The sequence below is a fragment of the Anolis sagrei genome, chromosome 3 (assembly GCF_037176765.1).
Source record: "Anolis sagrei isolate rAnoSag1 chromosome 3, rAnoSag1.mat, whole genome shotgun sequence".
NCBI classification, from domain to species: domain Eukaryota; kingdom Metazoa; phylum Chordata; class Lepidosauria; order Squamata; family Dactyloidae; genus Anolis; species Anolis sagrei.
This window is the reverse complement of record NC_090023.1, coordinates 98,448,906-98,470,588: the sequence shown is the minus strand read 5'-3', so window position 1 is coordinate 98,470,588 and position 21,683 is coordinate 98,448,906. Positions and strand designations below refer to the sequence as shown.

The 21,683-nt window shown below is 38.2% G+C and overlaps 1 protein-coding gene across 2 annotated transcripts; it reads right to left on the bottom strand.

Annotated features, from left to right (window-relative positions):
* Nucleotides 1-445: 445 nt before the first annotated feature.
* Nucleotides 446-19,693, bottom strand: LOC132769989 (P2Y purinoceptor 8-like). Of its 2 annotated transcripts, none has more exons than XM_060766888.2 (2): nucleotides 19,464-19,693; nucleotides 446-2,820 (listed from the first exon to the last, which is right to left on the bottom strand). In XM_060766888.2, the coding sequence occupies exons 1-2, from the start codon at nucleotides 19,502-19,504 to the stop codon at nucleotides 1,713-1,715; spliced, it is 1,149 nt and encodes a 382-aa protein (XP_060622871.1). In that variant the 5' UTR covers nucleotides 19,505-19,693; the 3' UTR covers nucleotides 446-1,712. The 2 variants fall into 2 exon arrangements, with proteins under 2 accessions (XP_060622871.1, XP_060622873.1); XM_060766890.2 differs by lacking the exon at nucleotides 19,464-19,693 and adding an exon at nucleotides 17,518-17,578.
* Between the last annotated feature and the right edge of the window lie 1,990 nt (nucleotides 19,694-21,683).

The following is a 21,683-nucleotide window of genomic DNA, read 5'->3' as shown; positions in this document are numbered from 1 at the left end:
TAGATTTAGATATGCAATAGAGTGTCCAAACAGAGTGGGGGTAGCAAAGAAGTACAAATGATATTATACAGTGAATTGTGGACTGTAACTCAGTATTCAAAATATTAGCTGGGTAACAAGGTGGATACACAGAGAAAGTGGAAAATTAGTTGAACAATCATCTTGTTACAAGGCAACCCAAGTACCTCAAGGAATGTGTCTATTACATAGTCCTAAAGCTCTGTTTTTAGGATGGGCAGTCTCTTATGCAGATATCTAAGGGAAGATCCACTCAAGGTTTTCTTCTGGCAGCAGTGCCAAGAAGGTGATCCCAGCCTCTTCACCCACCCGTACAAAAGCTAGTGTTGTTCCTAAATCACCACATCTTTCTGCCTGATACTCCTGGGCATCCTTGCTTGCAAAATGACCAGTGCATTTTTAAAAAATGAAAAGAGAGTATATTTAATTAAATACATGAAATTCAGGAGAAATTGTTTATTTTGTAAAAATGCTATTTTCTGTTCAAAACCGCCATCTACACAGAAATAATCCTGAATGGCAGAGATTCTTGCCTATGCAGGATGATACTTGTTAGAGTTTCTTGACCCTCAAAAACACTTTAAAATATTATTTCTATCTCTAATATGCAGATAACACATTTTATCAGCTGTAGTTAACAGAAGGAGAGAAGGGTGATGGGAATGCAGTTCAACATTTGGAAGACCACAATCTGTCAGCCTTGTCACACATCGAAACCCTAACTACAAACCCCAGAATTCTGCAGGAGGCAGAAACTGGATTTTAAGTGGATTCATTCTCTAGTGTGATGAAGTGCTCATTGAATTCTGTGAATGTGGAAAGAGAGAAAAATAGACAGAATATATATTTAAAGCAATTCAGCAAATATGATTCCTTGGGGTGGTGATACACATGACTACATTTTGAGCAGCCCATAATCCTTCAGTTCTGGTATAAATCCAGATTTATTAACACCTAGCAAAAATCCTCTTGAATTCAATGGGACTTTTGAGTTATGCTAATTTAAGATGTAAGGTTTTAAGTGCATCTAGGTATAGCAGTTTGAGCATTCATTTCTGGATATGATGGTTCAATTTTCCACTCAAAACCAACTGGGTAACTGATACACAGACCAGAGACACTGATAGTTTTGCTTTGGGGTTGCCATAACTCAGAAATGACTTGAAGGCACACAACAATAACAATAACATCAACTACAATTCTGGATTCATCTCATATAATGTATATTTTACTCATTGAGATAAGTGTTCAATTCTCCATCCCAGCGCTACATCCAAGGATGCTGCAGTAAGCTGGGAAATGTATGATATTCCTGTTACAACACATGGGTCCAAACATATTTGGAGAAGCTGAGGAAGAATGTGGCATTTAGATATCTTTGGGAGAAGAAGTACCACATCTAGTAATATGTAGTTCTGTTCTGGTAAGACAAGCTCAAAACTGGAAAGTATGCATTCCATAACTCTCACAAAACCCACCAAGCATTGGTTGGGAATTCTTGCAATTGTTATTCACGAGATTCTTTTAAAGCTCTGAGCAAACACTGGCTGGGGTTATGTTCCAAAAGAGTTACATCTCAAGGCCCAGCTAAACAGATGTGTTCTTTGAGACATTTCTACACTCCCACAATTCCTGCTGTTGATCATTCATTCCATGGAACAAAAAAGTACCATAGTTTTATATGAATGACAGAGCTAAAAAACACTTTCATGTCTTTGAAAACATGGTGTAAGCGAATCCATTCTTTCTGCGTGTCCACTTGACATTGTCCTGGATGAAAACACGCTTTCCCTTCTGGTTTCCATCGTATCACTCGTCGATGTTTTCCGGCCTATCACCTGCATGAACTTCTGATAAAACTCTTTGGATGCAAAGTAATAAATGAATGGATCTATACAGTTATTTAAACAACTGAGACACAAAGTCAGTTTATAAATGTGATAGTAGCCCTCCTCTTTCATGAGACGGCTGACCATGTGCACCAGCAGAACAAAGTTATTGGGAGCAAAACAAATAATGAAAACCAAGAGAACAATTGCTGCCAAGTAGATAGACCTGGTCTTCTGCCTATTGCCATCTCTGTGAGAAGCCTGGATGAGCTTGCGAATGATGCTAATGTAGCAGATTACGGTCACCACGAATGGAATGATGAAAAAGACAATAAGTGGTAATAAGAGGAAAGCTGCCCATGCATAAAGATTGGGAAGCATGCTCCATTTCAGGACATCAAAACAAGTTGTAATGTTCAGTTCTTTCACTTCATAAGTCAGGTCAGTCATTATCAGAGGCAACAAAGCCAGCAACACAAGAAGCCACGTAACCAAGCAGACAATGAAGGCATACCTCTTCTTTGTCCAGTTTTGGGACAACATTGGGTATACTACTCCTAGGAAGCGTTCCAAACTGATGCAGGTCATAGTAACAAGGGAGGAATACATGTTTGCATAAAACATTACAGTGACAAAGCTGCAGAGATTCTTGCTATATGACCAGTGGTTCCCATTAATGTGGTAGATAATCTGGAAGGGAAAACAGCAGGCCAGAGCAAGATCTGTGATGCTCAGGTTAATCATGAAGATGACTGCTCTTGTTTTTGGCTTGGTGTGGAAGAAGAGAATCCATAGGGAGAAAATATTCCCAGGAATGCTGATGAGAGCTACCATCGTGTACACAATTGGCAAAGTGATCATAATGACTGGGTTCTTGAGCATGTCCAGGGTTGCATTATCCAACTTCGACATATTCATTTTTGTGTGGCTGACTTCTTGGCTCTTGAAAGTCTGCAGGGTTGAATTTGGTAATCTAGAAAATGAGCAGATGAAGAAAACCAATGAATACAAAGAATTGGTGGCAATCATTTTGATCGTAATTTCTCCTTCATTTATGGTTACATTACTACTTTGTTGCTGGGTGATCCCTCATCAGGAATAGTAGTCATTGAATATATAACTCTGTGAATGTATAAAGGTTGAATGTGAGAAGTCATTCTCCAGGTGAATGCCCTACATGCTAGAGAATTCTGGGAGCTGTGATCTAAAAAAGTAACTACCTTGAGCTCTGCAAAAGCAACAGCCTCCAAAACCATCTTTAATTCCATTTTTTTCTAGTGGCAGTCTTAGAAACAAATGTGATGAGTAACTGTAAATCAGTACTCCTTTCCAAAGCATACTCCATTCTCAAGAGGAAAAGATAATGGGAGCTACAAGGATATCAAGAAATAGTGTTTTATGCATTGTGTGTTATCTTTGCATGCGTGTGTCTTTTTGGTTTTGCATGTTGTTTTAGTGTACAATGTGTGTGCAGGTGTGTGTTAATTGTTTCTGTGAGCATCCTCAGTTCATGTAGTGGTTGTACTTAGAGGGGACAAATATTGTTCACAAGATCTCACTTCACTTTTTATCCCTGTGAGAACTGAATTTTGAAAAAATTGGCTTGTTGTAAAAACAAGGATTGGCGACAAGCTTCAGTGGAGACATCTTTTCCCATTATAATGCTTTCCCCCATGATAATGCTTTTCCTTCAGAGGGGGAGATTTCTCCAATTTCCTGTTATATCAGCCCCGTTCTTAACTATTTGTAAATCGGATGTTTGCAACTTGGGGACTGCCTGTAATTGTGATTCTTATCATTGCTTGTGAGGGGAGGGCTGTGAGAAGAATATATGAGCTTTTTGGTAGGTTGTTAGATACCATAAATATACTATTGTGTGGTTATATAATGCACAGTAACTTCTGGCGAGTATTCCATTTGGGGGAGAGGGAATGTTAATCCAGCTTTGCCTCACTTTAGACACAGTTTGGTGATACTACAGACTGCCACAAAACTACAGGATCCTAAATTGAAATCCTGGGCATTTGTGGCAGTCCGAACAGATAGATTGACCCTTTTCAGACCAGTCTAGGGGTCCTTCCACACAGCCATATAACCAAGAATATCAAGGCAGAAAATCCCACATTATCTGAGTGTGGACACAGATAACCCAGTTCAAAGCAGATATTGTGGCATTTTCTGCCTTGATATTCTGGGATGTAGGGCTGTGTGGAAGGGCCCTGGGTTATCTGAGTCCACACTGTCATGTAATAATGTTTAATGTGGATTTTATACAGCTGTGTGGAAGGGGCCATAGTTAAAGGAAATTACAACATCCTGTTGTTTGAAGTTCAGAAACCATATATGCACCAGGATTGTGGCGTAGCTGGCTGAGTGACAGCTGCATTAAGATCACTCTGACCAAAAGGTCATGAGTTCGAAGCCCAGGTTGGAGTGGGTTTCCAACCAATTGTGTATAGCCTGTTGTCGACCTTTGCAACCCGAAAGACAGTTGCATCTGTCAAGTAGGAAAATAAGGTACCACCTTAAAGTGTGGGGAGGCTAAATTAACTGATTTATGAGGCCATAAAGAAGACTCCAGCAAAGCATTCCAGCGGGGAAGCATGCGGGAATGCGGAAGTGCTTCATCAGCATCGCAGATGGACAATTAAAGCGACAGCTTCCCTGGCGGCCAGAAAAAGTGAAATAGCCTCTGTGTATGTCTGTATATGTGGTATGTTAAAATTGGAATTGAATGTTTGCCATATATGTGTACACTGTAATCCGCCCTGAGTCTCCTGCGTGGTGAGAAGGGCGGAATATAAAAGCTGTAAATAAATAAATAAATATGTTCAACAGACATGAAAAAGAAACAGTTCTCTACACAACCAATAGTTATGCAGAAGAGAAAGTATGAGTTAAGTACAGCTTCTTATTTAGACATTTTGATGGTAGCAATGAAGCAATCCCCCCCCCCCCCCCGCCTCTTTATGCAGTTATTAATGGTAAAGGAGCCTGGTTTCTCTTTGCACCTGATTGCTATGAGACAACTACAACTCTAATGACTTTTCTTCCATCAAATTCAAATTTGGAGGGTTTTTTTTGGGGGGGGGGAGGAGTGAGAAACAACAGTGGACCAGGTGCAGACTATCAGCTATTTCCGCTTTGCCCTACTCAGACATCTTTGCATGCTTGATTTTCTTATCTTCACGGATGCTCCTGAAGATAAAAGACATTGAGCATAACCTTACTTCAGCAGTAGTTTTGAAAAAGCCACTGTGAAGAAAAAATTAATTGTGGTTTTCTCAGTGGCACCACACCCTGACATGCAACCTTTATGGAGATGTTAAATCTAGCATTTATTTAATTTATGATCAATGCACTGCTTTTAATTATGAACATGACTATTTGATTATTACACCTGTGAAATGATTTATGCATTAAAGTCTCTCTGTAATGTTCGGTAAAATTTTAAATAAAAACAATAGCACACATGTGGCATGGACACAGCTCAATAACAACAATTGCAACACAAAACACAGCATGGTTTCAAAACAGAACAGGCAATCACATGAATTATGAAGTTTAAGTCTAACATATTAAGAAATTTTATAAAGGCAGATCATACGGGGACATAATACTAGATTTTAAATCACTGAAAGAGAAAAATAAAAAAATTAAAATGGCCTTGATAGCAGAAAAGCCAATGCTAAAAAGATAAAGGTGCCAGCCAGACACACCCAAGCAAAACATTCTGAAGTCAAGAGACCATAACTGAGGAAGTTTTTCCTCTTATTGTCAATCTGGAAAGAAGACTTTCTTTAGATTAATTTAAGGAAGTGATAGGGATCTCTGGGTAACAAACTGGGAAAGAACGGAGGAAAAAAAAAGACAAGACCCATAGAAGCAAGGCTTCGTTTTCTACAACTGGGGAATTTAATGGGGATCTCATTGCATGCTCCCTGAGATAAACTACAGTGGATCTGTATAGGAAATAAAAGGAAAGAAGACCTCTTGAGTGAAAAAAAGCAGATAAGACAGTAGATGAGGTAACAATCAGAGTAGACCAAGAAGCTTATCATACAAGGCAGTCAAATTGCAATTGCTGCTGAACAACATCTTTAGCTGGTACTTTTCACATGGCATTGTTCCTCTTTTGCTTCCCAGTGGGAGACAAACTGGAAAACATTCCTTTTACAAACACAAATAATTCATTAATGGCCTCCTATTGTAAAAGAAATGTCTCCCAAACACTCTCCCACTGAGAAAGCAACAGAAGAGAAATGGCACAATGCAATAAATCCCACTGTTGTGCTGCTGAAATTGCAATCTTTCTGCCTCATGTGATAAAGAGTCCCAAGCCTGCAAAACAATGGGATCAAGAAAAGCAAGGAAAATTACTTTGCTGTATTCACCCACTTATCCAACTACAATGCATCCAATATGGCCACATCCTTAGTCATGTTCTTATAGTTTAGAGGGCAACTCTCTAATATACATTAGTGTTTAATAAATTGTAACAGGAAATATTTTGAAAGAGAATCACAAGGCAAAGAGGGTATTTGGAGCATGTATTTAACTTCCTTTTTATAAATCATATAATTTGCAAACTGTCTGGTGTACAGTTTTAGAAGCAAACTAATACACACCTGCTAATGTGTAAACAAAGCAATTCCTCTTTTTGATTTGCCATTTCAGGGCATGGTGGTCATAAAATTGGGGAAGACTGGGTTGGGGTACAGTTTTGAGGTGGAGAAGTGAGACCTCAGCTTGAGATGCCCTAAGCTATTTCTTGTCTCAGTTTACATGCAGACAGAGACCTGTCAATTTATGTCTTTGTACTTTTCCTTGAATGCTGACAGTTGTCTGGCAGGATGCATGCTACCCATCCATCCAAAATTAGAAAATAAATGCTCTGCTACTGCTATGGTGAGTCAATTCATAAAATGCTGTTAGAAGACTTCTCCATCTGGAGAATTTTCTCTGCCCTCTTCAAGCAGGTTAGAGAAATCTAAAAAGGTTTGAACATATGTCTTCCAGAAATAGCTTTATCATCATCTTCTGTTCTGTAACATCCTATGTTTTCCAACCAGTCTTCTTTCTTGCCATTCTACAAAATATACTAAGGAAGGAAAGACAGATTATCTGCATGGGTTCTTCTGGACAGTAATGCTTAGCCTCTTCATGCAAGTCTTCCTAAATGTCATACAATACAACGTAGTGACCAGAGAGCTGTGAAGTCATCAGTCTTCTATTCCACGATTCATTTAGGAGGGGATTGTGGGGATAATACGCGGAAGGTGCACTACCTTCAACTCGTTGAAAGAATGGAGATAGAAAAATATAGTAAAACAAGAATATTGTGCAAAATATAAGCTTGTGATACTGTAATAGCTCCTGGTGCTGCTAGATGCTTTCCAAAGATTTTTGGGGAAGAATTTTGTAGATGTGTAATTGTAAATTTCAATCAAAGTATCCCATTTTTTCTGAAATATGACAGTGTACAAAGGGAATTCACACAGGAATGGGAATATATTTTATTTAATCATTTTATACTGCTTTTCTTCAAACATCTCATATTAGTGTACAATAACAGGACTCACAGGACTAAGTAAACAATCTAAAATGCAAACATTAACCATTAAAGTAAAAGTTAAATTCAAATGCCAACTACCAGAATTCAATACTACATCAGGCATGGCAACTTTAGTGAATATTCAAAAGGTCCTCCCTGGTGGCAGAGTGGGTTAAACCACTGAGCTGCTGAACTTGCTGACCGAAAGCTTGGTGGTTTGAATCCAGGAGTGGGGTGATCTCCCACTGTTAGGCCCAGCTTCCGCCAACCTAGCTTTTGCGGGAAGGTAACAGCACTCCATGCAATCATTCTGGCCACATGACCTTGATGGATAACGTCATCTCTTTGACTTAGAAATGGAGATGAACACCACTTCCCAGAGTCGACACAACTAGACTTAATGTCAGGGGAAGGCTTTACCTTTACTACCAAAAGATTTATGATACTAATAATGTGTCTGAATTCCAGATGAAATAATTTCCAGTAATCACTCAGCTTGTTTCTGAATCCAAAGTGAAAACTAAACAATCCCTTATTAATTTGATTGCAAGAGCAGAGGATCTTAACCACTGTATATTTTTCATTTCTGCCTCATTTCAGAATACTGGTGTTAAAAATTATTCACTAAATAGGATGTGGGAGAGGAATCACGTGATCTTTTGTCATGCAAATAGTTAACTGAAAAGGGGTAGGCTCACGTCTCAACGAGCATCAGTTATTGGAAACTAGGATGTGTAAAGAAATTGTGGTCAGGCTCAATGTTACCACACCTTGTAAAGCACTTTTTAAAGTACAATGAGGTGTCTGAGAAAAATTTGCATTACAAAAAGTGTCTATGTTGTTAGGAAATGATAATCATCAAGCTTCTAAACTGGGAGGAGAAGGCAGTCTGATAATTCTAGTCCAAAAAGAAACTTTTCCCAGCTCTGAGTTAGAGTTGGATTGCAAAGCATATGGAAACAGATAGGATTACATGAGTGGCATGCAACTCGTAACAAAACATAATCACAGTTGCCTTATGTATTCCTAAAAAAATAACAATCCATAATCTGATTCTTTAACAATAACATGCTTGCTCCAGTTTTTGCTTAGTTTTGACAGTTCGCTTTCTGTAATAATGTCCTCCAGTTTTCTGGATGCATTTTCCCAACTTCAGCTTTTCCCAATATATAAGTAAATGCATACTCAAAGAAGCTAATGCCACAAAAGATCTCAAGGGTTTTCAATGAAATACCAGTATGGAAAACTATTCATTTTATTTCAACTGCATTTAATTTACTCAGATTGATTAAACAGGAGAATGTATGTGAAATTGGACAAAAGGAAGAAAGGAAAGCAGGAACCTAAACCAGATTGAACTTGATTAATAAGGCCTGAATCCTTGACCAAGCTGAACTCCCATTGTCTAGAATGAATGGGAAACCTGCACCACTCCAGATTGCAGCTTGATTGCAACTCCCATCATTCCTTACAACTGGTCATGCTGCCAAGGGTTGATTTGGATTAGAATGAATCCATATCTGGAGAATCACTGGTTCTCTATTTCTGTTCTAGAACATCAGTATAAATGAAACCATATTTTTTCCATCATGTTATTTGTGAGGAAGCACACACATTATAACTGGCCACTTAATTCCTTTAGGGTGCATCATCCTTAGCTTTTTCCTGTTGATCTACAATATATTTTTCAAAGTAAGCCCTCCTCCATCCCTTTCTTGACAGCATTTCAGTGGTTTTGAAGGAAGTAAAATATACAACCAGCCCACCATATTTGCAGGTTTAACTGCAAATTTGATTTGTTGTGCATTTGTGTAATATGTTTTCTCTAGGGTGGAGATCTTCCAGTGCAAATTTATGGTATATTTCTTGTCAGACAATGCCAATAGAGTCACAATGGCAAAATATTTCAAGAGAGTACACTTATTGAGACCTTTGTAAGTCATCTAGCACAATTTTATGGTTGACATGTCGTAGACAAAATCTAGAGAAGTCTTCTGTTAAGTAAAAAAAAGGATTTTTTTAATTTGCAGTTTTCACACAGAAGTCCTATTTTTCTAACCTGCCTACTGTATTTCCCAAAGTTTGTATTTGGGAGGTCTAGAAGGCGGGGGGGGGGGGTGTTATGTGGGGTGAAAAGGTGAGGGAGCTTTTCTTGGGGAAATACCTGGGTTATCAATGGCTGGATTTGGATGCAAATGGCAGAGTGGCACCCTGAAATATCTGTACAGCTAAAGAAAACCTGTTCTACAAGGTGATGCCACATGCCTTCTTGTGCAATGTTTGAAAAAGTAGTTCTGTTAGCAAAAGTTACTTACAAAGCAAGTAAAAGTGATTCAGCATGGGAGCATGTAAAGATATTTTGCTCCTTATGGTAAAAGAGAAGATGGAGAGAGTTTCCATTCCTTCTACAATCCATAACTATAGTGGGAGGGGAATCCTATCTCAGCAGTAACAACGGGATACACTTCTCCATGATGTCTTAGGGTAGCAAGATAGGCTATATGGCATAAAGACAACTATCCAGCCAGAGAGGGGTAGGACTCTTGAAGCACAGTTGTCTCCTATTTAGATGTCTCCTATCATCTGTCACCTGAGAGAGCTGTCTAACAGTAGGACCATCCCAAATAGGGACCCCATCTACACTGATAATTTAATGCAGTTTGAAGCTAGCTTGGATTTGAAGTGGCCAAATAACAAGCTCCTACAAAAGTGTGCAAAAGGAAACCCTTAAAGCATTTCAGTTCTCTGTGGTTTGTTGAATCATCATTTAGGCCTCAAAATGGTTCCAGACCTTCTTATGTAATCATCTGCACAGAGAAACCACTTTCTTCAATACTGATTTTAAAAGATGCATTACATGGTCAATGTAGACGTGCCCTGTGTATGCTGGGTGAGATACAGATGTGGAGCACGGAAATATCAATCAGGAATCTCAATTTTGTGCCCTCAATGGACATTTGGTTCAGTTAAGTGTGTTTACTTGTAATATATAACTAATCTCAACTCTGCTAAAGTGGTTCATTGTGGGACAATGATAAACAAGATGGTTGGAGGATTTCCTCTGCACAGAGCCATAACTCTCCTCTTTAAGGTGTAGGGATGTTCTGCAGAAAAAAAAGCCTGAAAAGAAGATTGTGGCACATAAACAACTTGCGATATGAAAACAGGGGCAATGTAAAGCAACTGAACAGTCTTCATGCGGCAACAGCATGAGCTGGTGTAAAAATGCTAGTGTTGTGAAGGAGACTTTCAAGCTGTGAAACAAAATGCAGGAGAAATGAGGAAGTGGTCAAAAGGATATGCATCAAAGGGTACTGCAAATCAGAGTGTGTGTTGCTAAACCTTAGAAATGGTGTATGAAACAGCAGAGTAGAAAATTGAAATCAACTCTCAAACTTTTTAATGCTATTTAGCTTCTATAGAGCTATTGATAAATAACTATGGCTAAATGCATACTTACAGAGACAGAATACTTACACACATACACACACAAAATTGGATTTTGGCCATTGTATTCTGTAGCTCTTATTCCAAGTGAGCAAATAAAGGATTATAAACTGACACACAAAGGGGCTACTTTGCCAGTTGTATGCTGCTTGTTCTGCCTTTTCAGCGTGGATCCCATAACACAACTCATTTGTACTTCCATCTGGGCTCCATGCCAAAAGAGGAGAGCAAACAGCATATGATAGGCAAAGTAACTCCTGTGTTGCCTAAAAGGCACTGGGGGGAAGTTGGGCTGTGATGCTTCCCCCCCATGGGATGGGAGTTGAGGTAAGGCGGGGGGGGGGGGGGGGAATAAAGCGACTGATTCTCTGCGCATGCGCACACACACACTTACACTGCCCAGTGGGACTCCATGGATTTGCCATGATGCGTGGTGAATCCATGGACCTTTGTGATGAGGTCCTGAGACTGAAATCTCAAACATACCTATTTGGAAGGAAGCACTGTTTCAATCAACTGAGCTCATTTCAAATCTCATTTCAATTCTAGCAAGTTTCTTGGAAACTCTTGAAACCTGCAGCTGTTGCAGATGATATTAGTGATCCTATTTTAAATACAAGAAGCACCCAGATAATGAAAAGAGATTGCATGAAAGGCAACTGTATACTTTATAGGCCAAAACTTCAACATTTTTCAAACTGAGTATCAACATTTCCTTCTCCAGTAGAAATCTTGGAGTAAGCCCAAAATCTGTGCAGGAGCTAGCAAAACTAGTTTGTGTCATTAATTTGCAATATATAAGGCTTTCTGATTAGTAGAATTTATGAAAATAGCAGACAGTAAAAACATGACTTTTTTCTTCAAACTTTAATGTGTAGCAATGCAAATGGTTTTAGAGACAGATGTCACCTGGAGACCAATTTTTCATTCATGTAAATGTACAATCAAGTCACTATAACCAGCATAAGTTCATTGGCGATCTCTGGGACATAAACCCATTTATGGAGATAAGTTCCAGAGAACTAATTGAGCAACACAAAGGTGTTGCTTATGTCAATGTACAACTTCATGTAATGAGTGAGGTAGTGGTTGAAATCCTAAGTACTGTTTTATTTTATTTACTTTTTTAAACATTTATCCCTCCTTTTCCCAAGTACGGAATTCAAAGAAGTTTTTAACAAAGATTCTTACAGATACATCGTATTTCCTTGCACAATAGTCACCATCACATAATAGTTGCACCCCCATTTTGGGGAGTCCCAGATTCAAGAGTGCAAGTTGGCAAGTGAAACCTTTGCAGCTGTCCCCTTTACAACTACAATGGGTATAGACACATGGGTGGGTGAAAATTCACACGCCTACATGTCTACTCCCTCTGAGTAGCGAGGCTTCCCTTGCCTAGCAGCCAAAGAAAGCCCTGTAGCTGTACAATTTTTTTTGCAGTGTAATAGTCACCACCACATAATAGTCACAGCTATTATGTAGTGAAGTATAGTACTTAACACCCTATTTTCCCCCAAAAAAGTATCAAACAATCAAGCTAGTAACATTAATTTAAGTCATATGTAAGACATACTAAACAGACCACGGAACAACAGATTGGTTCAAGACTGGGAAAGGAGTAAGGCAGGGCTGAATACTCTCACCCTACCTGTTTAACTTGTATGCAGAATACACCATGCAACATGCTTGATGAATCCAAAGCTGGAGTTTCTTGCTGGAAGAAACATTAACAACCTTTGATATGCAGATGATACCACTTTGATGGCTGAAAGCAAGGAGGAGCTGAGGAGCCTTCTAACCAAGGTGACAGAAGAAAGCGTAAAAGCTAGGTTGCAGTTAAACATTTAAAAAAAAACCCCAGGATTATGGCAACTATACTGGTTGATAATTGGCAAATAGAAGGAGAAAATGTGGATGCAGTGACAGACTTTGTATTTCTAGGCATGAAGATTACTGCAGATGCAGACTATAGACAGGAAAAGAGTAGATGTTTACTTCTTAGGAGGAGAGCAATGACCAATCTTGATAAAATAGTGAAGAGCAGAGACATCACACTGGCAACGAAGATCGGCATAGTTAAAGCAGTGGTATACCCGTAGTAACCTATGGATGCGAGAGATGGACTGTAAGGAAGGCTGAGTGAAGGAAGATAGACACTTTTGAACTGTGGTGTTGGAGGAAAATTGGACCTCAAGAAGATCAAACCAGTCCATATTCCAGGAAATAATGCCTGACTGCTCATTGGAGGGAAGGATATTAGAGGCAAAAATGAAGTACTTTGGCCACATAATGAGAAGACAGGAAAGCTGAAGAAAAAGGAAGGAAAAAGGAAGAGAGGCCAATCAAGGGTAAGATGGATGGATGGTATCCTTGAAGTGACTGGCTTGACCTTGAAGGAGCTGGGGGTGGTGACAGTCAGCAGGAAGGTCTGGGCTGGTCCATGATGTCACAAAGAGTCAGAAGTGACCGAATAAATAATCAACAACAAAAAGACATACTAAAAAAGAGAAAATACAGTACATTCCACTGAAAGAATCTTCTGCCAGACCTAATTAATCTTGTCCAAAGAGAGAACTCATGAGCGCATATGAGAAGTCAAAGAAAATTAGGAGACAAAGCTCCAAATGCTGATAGATGGTCACTCCCCCCCCCCCAATAATTTACAAATAAAGCAAACGATCATCTATTAACACACATAACTTTGTCTTCTGATTTATTTTGACAAGTAGTAAACAGCTGAATAAAAATATATTTGTTTTCTAGGAAAAAGATAGAATGAAGGAGACCATAGGAAGAAATCTCACATTGTGGAAGCAGCCACCAAGGAAGATTTGTCATGTGTTCTCCACAAAATGTACCTGAGACTGGTGTGATTGAAGTAAAGCCCTCCTCCAAAGATCGTAAACCTATCCAGGGAAAGAGACTCTTTCAGATAGTTTGGACCCTTACTTAGGTGATCCCTCGTTGTCCAAGGATGATGGTCCTCCAAGATCAGTGTCCTGGCGGTGGGTCCCTAGATGACTGTGGAGCCCTATTCTTGATCTGCATCTTCTCCCGCAGTGAGGGCATTCGTTTCCAGGTGGAAGGCGGTCTCGGTTGGGGTTGGCTTGACGCGCCTTCCTCTTGGCACATTTCTCTTTTTCACCCTCTTCAAATTCTGCAGCACTGCCGGTCACAGCTGACCTCCAGCTGGAGCGCTCAAGAGCCAGGGCTTCCCAGTTCTCAGTGTCTATGCCACAGTTTTTAAGGTTGGCTTTGAGCCCGTCTTTGAATCTCTTTTCCTGCCCACTAACATTCCATTTTCCATTCTTGAGTTCAGAGTAGAGCAACTGCTTTGGGAGACGGTGGTCAGGCATCTGGACAACATGGCCAGTCCAGCGGAGTTGATGGCGGAGGACCATCGCTTCAATGCTGGTGGTCTTTGCTTCTTCCAGCACACTGACATTTGTCCACCTGTCTTCCCAAGAGATTTGCAGGATTTTCCGGAAGCAGCACTGATGGAATCGTTCCAGGAGTTGCATATGACGTCTGTAGACAGTCCATATCTCACAGGTTGGGATGACAATAGCTTTATAAACAAGCACCTTGATATCCCTACGGATGCCCCAGTCCTCAAACACTCTCTGCTTCATTTGGAAAAATGCTGCACTCACAGAGCTCAGGCGATGCTGTATAAAGCTTTATAGGTCATATTATCGAACACTTTGCATTTTGCTCGGAAATGGATGGATAGCCAATGAAGCTATTGTCTCCCTTGCATATGTTAACTAGTTTTTAAGGAAACACTTCCAGTATGCCATTGGCTTAAGACAATTCCCATTCATTCTGACTGTTTTTAAACAATAACACACAAAAAATGATATAGTATGAAACAAAAGATAGGGAATAATACAGGAAAACAAAATACAATACTTAACCTGAGCCTGCAATACACTAGAATCAAATTCTCTACCAATGAGATGGAGCTGGTTTTAAATATTGTTGGGTTTTAATAATGTTTTACCATGTGCTGTTGTTTTAATTTTTTGTATATGTGATTGTTGAATTGTTGCCAATTGTTAGCCGCTCTACAAGGGAGAGAGAAAGGATATAAAACAAAGTAATTTGTGATTTGTTCTATGTGATTATGTAATTTTAATTAATATCACTGTTTAATTGTTATGTAATAGGATTTTATATTGTTGGTTTATATTGTTGTTATTGATACTGTTGCCATTGAATTGTTGTCTGTGTTAGCCGTCCTGAGTCCCCCCTCGGGGGTGAGAAGGGCGGGGTAGAAATGGTGTAAAATAATAAATAAATAAATAAATAAATAAATAAGTGCGATTGTGGAGCAGAACAAACAACTCAGCATCTGTATGCTTGCTAACAATGCCTTGTCTATTTCTCAGAGGAAGAATTGTTTAAAGGTCCATACAATGCAGTTGCTGTTGCCCGTTTTTGGTCTAAAGCTATCTAGCAGCTTGTGATCCCTTTATTTTATCAGTTTTAGAGAAACTATTTTATTCAATGCTTTGACAATGAAATAAATAAAACTACGCAATAAATAAATAAATTGTAAAACTACATAAGACACATACAAGACACAAATATATAAAAATGATAAGGGAAAAGATACATGATTACTAACTTCCCAGTTAGTGGTTTTAATTGTCCCAACATCCTACTTCATCTATGCTTCTTCATATCCTAAGACTGTTTTCCCTCATTTTTATTTGTTTAATCAGTTTTAACCTGCATTGGTCCATTTTAACCTGGTCTCGGTCTTTGCTGTGTGTATTTTCATATAAGAATTTTAATGATGTGGTGTTTGTCTGTCTATCTGTTTTAATCACATTGTACCTGACCTCGAGCCATAGTGACAGATAAATAAATAAATAAATAAATAAATATGATGTTGTTATTGAAACAATATTAATTCCTTCATTCATTCTGACTGTTGAGTTTGGAAGAAGAAGCTTCCTAACACAATGCTCTATCTGGATCAGCAACACAGTTGAAGATTGCACGTGTTTTTGCCTTCAAATACTCACAAATTCTAACTGCATAGTGAAAACTTTGATCTTATGATCAACAGACTCTTATGACTGCAGTTTCAAAATACTTCTAAGTTCCTTTTTGTTTTTACTCTGCCACGTGGTATCAAAACAAAACAAGACATGAATACAGTCAGATAATTACAATAATACAATATATAAAACTCATAAGAAAACACTTGAAGTTTGAAGAGGAGACATAGAACCCATCTATAGTGACAGCAACCAGATAAACACCCACAAAAGGGTATAAAAGAAAGCCATTAATGTGCATAAGTGCTCTGTGATTTGTGTAATCACATCCAACTAGCATGGTAAACATCACCACTGTTGGATTGTATGGTTCTTAACCAGTGTGGTATTCATCAGTCAATCCCAATAATGAGATGGGAAACCTTTTGATATAGTTTGCACTCTCATTACTTAAATAATTATCTATGCCCTCTTAGAATCAAAGAATCGTTGAGTTGAAAGAGAACTCGTTGGCCATCCAGTCCAACCCACTGCTGAACAACTCTCACAGTTAGGAAGTTCTTTCTAATGTTCAGGTGGAATCTCCTTTCCTGTTGTTTGAAACCATTGTTCCACGTCCTAGTTTCCAGGGCAGAAAAAAAAAAACAAGCTTGCTCCCTCCTCCTTCTTGAGTAAAGCCATTTCTCAAGCCAGCCTCTTAATTGGGGTGGCATTTCTACTTCCTTGGCCTATAGAATGCTTTGTTATAAAGCTACTGCTGTACTTCTTCCATGTTGGTTTAATGGCCTGGTATTACACAGGTATGAACAAATATTGACAGTTGGTAAGACAGCAGCATGATTTATGACATAGGCTCCATCTACACTGCCATATAATACAGTTTGAGACTGCATCATATTGTCACACTAGACTCATATAATGCTGTTTAACTGCACTGAACTGCATTGTATGAATCTACACTGCATTATATGGCAGAGTCGATGGGGCCATAGCTAATGCTCCTGGTTAGGATTATAGTGCCAATGCAAGATTCCCATTTTTCCTAGAACTGGGATGTTCAATTGGCTCTATGTATCAAGAAATTCTATCACCCATGGTTCATTTTATATATGTGACACCATTTTACTATGTTATTGTATATAATTGTATTTGAGCACTCTAGTATCTACAGAGTCCTGGAATAAAACCCTAGTAATGCCAAGTATCCCTTTTATGTGTTATAGCAATTGAGTGGCAAACCATTCCTAGTATAAATCTCTATTTGGGTTAATATCCATAAATTTCAACCTACATTTACCTTTTATCTGTGTTGCATCTGTGTTTATCATAATAAGCAATTACGTATATGCGCAGAAGGGAAATTCCATTTTTGAATCTCTAGACTAGCTATTACAGTATGGCAGCACTGGGTGCATTTAGTCACCACAGACTATTTGTTTTATGAAAGATATACAATCTTTTTGGGACCTAGATGCACCAACAGTGGGGATATAACATCATGTTTCTTTCTCTAGCAGGCTAGTTAATGTTCATTGTCTGGAAACCTGCTTTGACTTTTGTGGTTTCCTAAAACTATATTTTTCACCAATCCATATTCAGACTTTTAACATTCTCCTTTGTACAAGAGAAACCATGTATGGTTAAATCACTGTCTTACCACAATACTGGTTGCACCTGAGAGTTTTCACCCTTTGCAGGAATGATCCAGCTCAACCTGCGTTTCAAAAACAAAATCAAATAGGTGGCGTTCTTTCAACTCTTCTAAAAGGCAATGCTAAAGATGATGCAAAAAACAGCCACTATCACAAAGCACAACTAGAGTTTTGACTTGTTCCAAAGAACTGGTTAAAAGGTAGCCACTACAGAAGTAGTTTTGAATGGAAATTCAAAATTCCTCCTGGAATTAATTTGTGCTGTGTTTCCTGTAGAGGATGGATCTCAATGAGACTGTGGGATGATTCCAAGACAGGGCAAGTATAGAATAAGGGATGGAACTGGATCGATGACAAAATGATGGAGGAAAAGGATGAGTTTGCAAGAATTAGAGGGGGCTGATGTATATAGAACTATTCATCTGTAGCTTCTTCTGGAAGAAGATGTTTCCTCAAAGGGCATTTTGCAAAAAAAGGAAATACATGTGCACAGTTAATGTGAGTTGAATCAAGAATGTGAAATAATACATGGCAGTGTCTCTATTCACTTTTGCCCTTTTCACACTGCCTAATTATCATGCTGTGATTCCATTTTAACTGACAACAAATTCTATAGAATCCAGGGATCTGCAATTTAGAGACAAGTATTTAAAATGTACTTCAAGATAGCTCTAATGCCTATCCAAACTACAAACAGCAATATTTCATGATGCATCAATAGCAGTTTAAGTAGGATAGTGGTGCTATAATAAAGTCACCATAGTTTAGTGGTCTGAGCATTGAACCATGGCTATGAAGAACAGGAATCAAATCTCCACTCAAATCATAAAAACTCACTGGGTGACCTTGGACAAATCATATTTCCTCAACTGCAGATGAAGGAAATGGCAAACTACATTTGAACAAATCTTACCAGGAAAATTCTTAGGGAATCATCATAGGGATATCAAACATCATAAATGACTCCAAGGTATACAATAACACCAACAATAACTGTGTATTACAGAATGTTATAGGCAGAAAAACCCTCAAAGTACATTCAGTCCTGTTAAAAACACGTTTCCAACCTATAGATCTATGTGTCTCTTTATTATAAATATTTACCTATTTCTCCCACCCTTCCTCCATGTGCTTTACAATTCTCCATCCTCACATAAAAGTTTGACAGCAACCCTGTTAGATATATTAAGCTAAGAGATTGTATCCCAAGAATCACTTGATCCTTATGTTCAAGGAACGATTTTGCTGTATCAACACAAGACAATGATAGAAACAATACAAAAAAAAAAAAACCAGACAAAAGGGTCATCTAGATTTTGAAAGAATACATATAGATCATTTCTGGGAACTTTGGAGTCCAGTAAGGAGCAAACAAACTTTCCCATATCTAAGCAGCACCTGAGCAAAAAGTTCAGGTGTCTGTTAAATCCATTTTCATCTGTAAAGGCTGCCATATTTTGTGTACAACAAACAACAATAACAGTATGGTTTCATGTTCCGTGATTTTTTAAAAAGCCCCTCGGAAAGTGCAGTCAATGAATTCTGCTTTCATATGACAAGAGATTACAAACATTTTCCCCTGATAAATATGCATGATCATTATTCATGTAGGATTTGTGCAGCTTATGACTGTTTCCATGTTTCCACCATTTATCTCTAAAAATAGCAATTTTAAGATTATTTCAAAATATGAAATTATATAAAAAGCATGTTAAGAAATTCATTCCAAAATAAGTAACTGTAGAAAGTATGCCAAGAGTTACCTGCTACATTAATGTTAACAAGGATTGATATCGGTAATGTTAACAATGACTGATATCGGTATTAAGCTATCTTCTGCTTCCCTGATTGGCTATGGTGTTAAAATATACGGTTATAAAAATATAAATAAATAAATAATCCATATTTTATAAAATTCAATTTTTAGTTAAAATGACAAAAAATAAGTTACCTGCTGTGATGCATATAATTCATAGCATGCAAAAGACACATGTGATGGAAGGCACATTAGAAGATGTTGTTGTGGCAGGCCTTTGTAGTTCAGGAAATGACCATACATACGTATAAATTATGCAACCGTTAACTGTTTCCTCACTGGTGTGCCGATACAAATCGCCCAAAAAAGCCTAGTTTGTTAGATTGTTATTAGATTGGGTTCCACGTTGTCTGTCCACAAGTAACAGAGCGTTGGTTATCAGAAAGTCAGAGTGATTGCTACGGTTTCGAGCTAGAAAAAAGGAAGCTGATGCTAAACTCTACAGCACTAACCCTTTCCTGTACAGGAGCAAAGTGCAAACCTCATGTCTGATTTAAGACCTGATTTAAGGTCAGACTATGTGTTACATTAAATCAATTGAATTTTTTTGTATTATAGAGTAAGCACACACAGATCTGTGATGTGGATTGGAAACAATATGCATTTGACCCTTAAATTTGGATTTTTGTTTTTTTAATTAAAATCAGGGCATCATTAGGGTTAAAAAAAAAACAAAAATCCAAATTTAAGGGTCAAATGCATATTGTTTCCAATCCACATCACAGATCTGTTATTTACAGGGCCGGCCCTAGGTAATTTTCAATGGTAAGCAAACATTATTTTGGCGCCCCCCCCCCCCAAAAAAAACCCAATCACTGAAAAAAAAAGGTAGAGGTGAATAAAGAGTTACCTTAAAACCAGAAGGTTACTTACATTATGTTCATATAGTTACATTACATAGAATTAACACAAATTAATGTTTTTTAAATGCAAATATTTTTGTTGTTATTTTTGATCTACAAGTATGACACAAAGGTTTCACAGAAAATACAAGATCTTTGCATTATGACAATTCCGCTGAGACAATTGAAGACAGAACAGCCCTTAATACATACACATACATATACATACACATACACACATACATGCACACAGACACACACACATATATATTATTTTATTTGGAATTGCAAATTGCAATACATTCCATCACACACACATTTAAATAAATATTGTGTGTTTACGGAACGAACGGCTTCCTTTCTGCAAGGACTTCTTCTAGAATGCATAGCAATTCCAAAGAAAATAAAATATTTTGGACCACGACAAGTAAGTCCACTGAGATGACTAAAGATAGAATAACCTTATCTATATAAATAAAAATATAATGTTCGTTTGTGGGATTAACATAACTCAAAACCCGCTGGACAAATTGGCACCAAATTTGGCAGCAAAACACATACTAATCCAATCTATGTCTGTCAAACAAACAAAAAATCTCTGGCTGCTTCTCATTACTTTATTTTGCATACCACCACACTACCCCAGGGTGCTGCTATTATTATTATTATTATTATTATTATTATTATTATTATTATTATTATTGAGAGTCTAAATGGCCATCTATCAGGAGTGTTTTAATTGTGCTTTTCGCTTATGCCAGAAGGAAGTTGGATTGGATGGACCTTGGAGGTCTCTCTACTTTATGATTCTATTACTATTATTAATAATAGTATTATTATTAAGCAGAGTCTCTATGGCCATCTGTTAGGAGTGCTTGGATTATGTTTTTCCCTTATGGCAGAAGGAGGTTGGACTGGATGGCCCTTGGAGGTCTCTTGTAACACTAGGATCCTATTACTGTGAATTCCTCCCAAACCCCTCCAGTGTTTTCTGCTGGTCATGGAGGTTCTGTGTGCCAAGTTTGGTTCAGATCTGTCATTAATGGGAGTTTTAATGGTCTGTGGAAGTCTGAGCTGAATCAGTTGAAGGTACTCCAAATCCCATCAGCTTGATTAGCATTCAATGGCCTTGCAAACAAGAGTCAATCAAGGCCAGCTAATACGTCTCAACAATGGATTCCCCCGGGCAGGAAGCAGCCAGGCTTTGAAGCTGCAAGGTTATTTGCTGCATCAGAAGCAAACCAAGGGTAAATTTGTAATGTATATAGAAAACACAGTTTAAAAACTTGGCATCCAGCTGCAAGGTCATTCAGTGCTAATCAAGGTGGCCAATGTCAACACTCACACTTGCCTCAAGCAGGCAAGAATTCTTCCCACCTTGGACATCATTCCACAGGGATATATATAAACCCCACTTGCCTAGTTTCCAACAGAGTTCCCAACCTCTGAAGATGTCTGCCATTTATAACACATAACAATCTAATAAATATAAATAATTCATGATAAAAATAAT

Coding starts and splice junctions, on each gene's coding strand:
- LOC132769989 (XM_060766888.2), bottom strand. CDS start 19,504: ATGTGTCTTTTGCATGCTATGAATTATATGCATCACAGCAG. Junction 2,821..19,463: donor AATTATATGCATCACAGCAG/GTAACTTATTTT, acceptor CTCATTTTCTAG/ATTACCAAATTCAACCCTGC.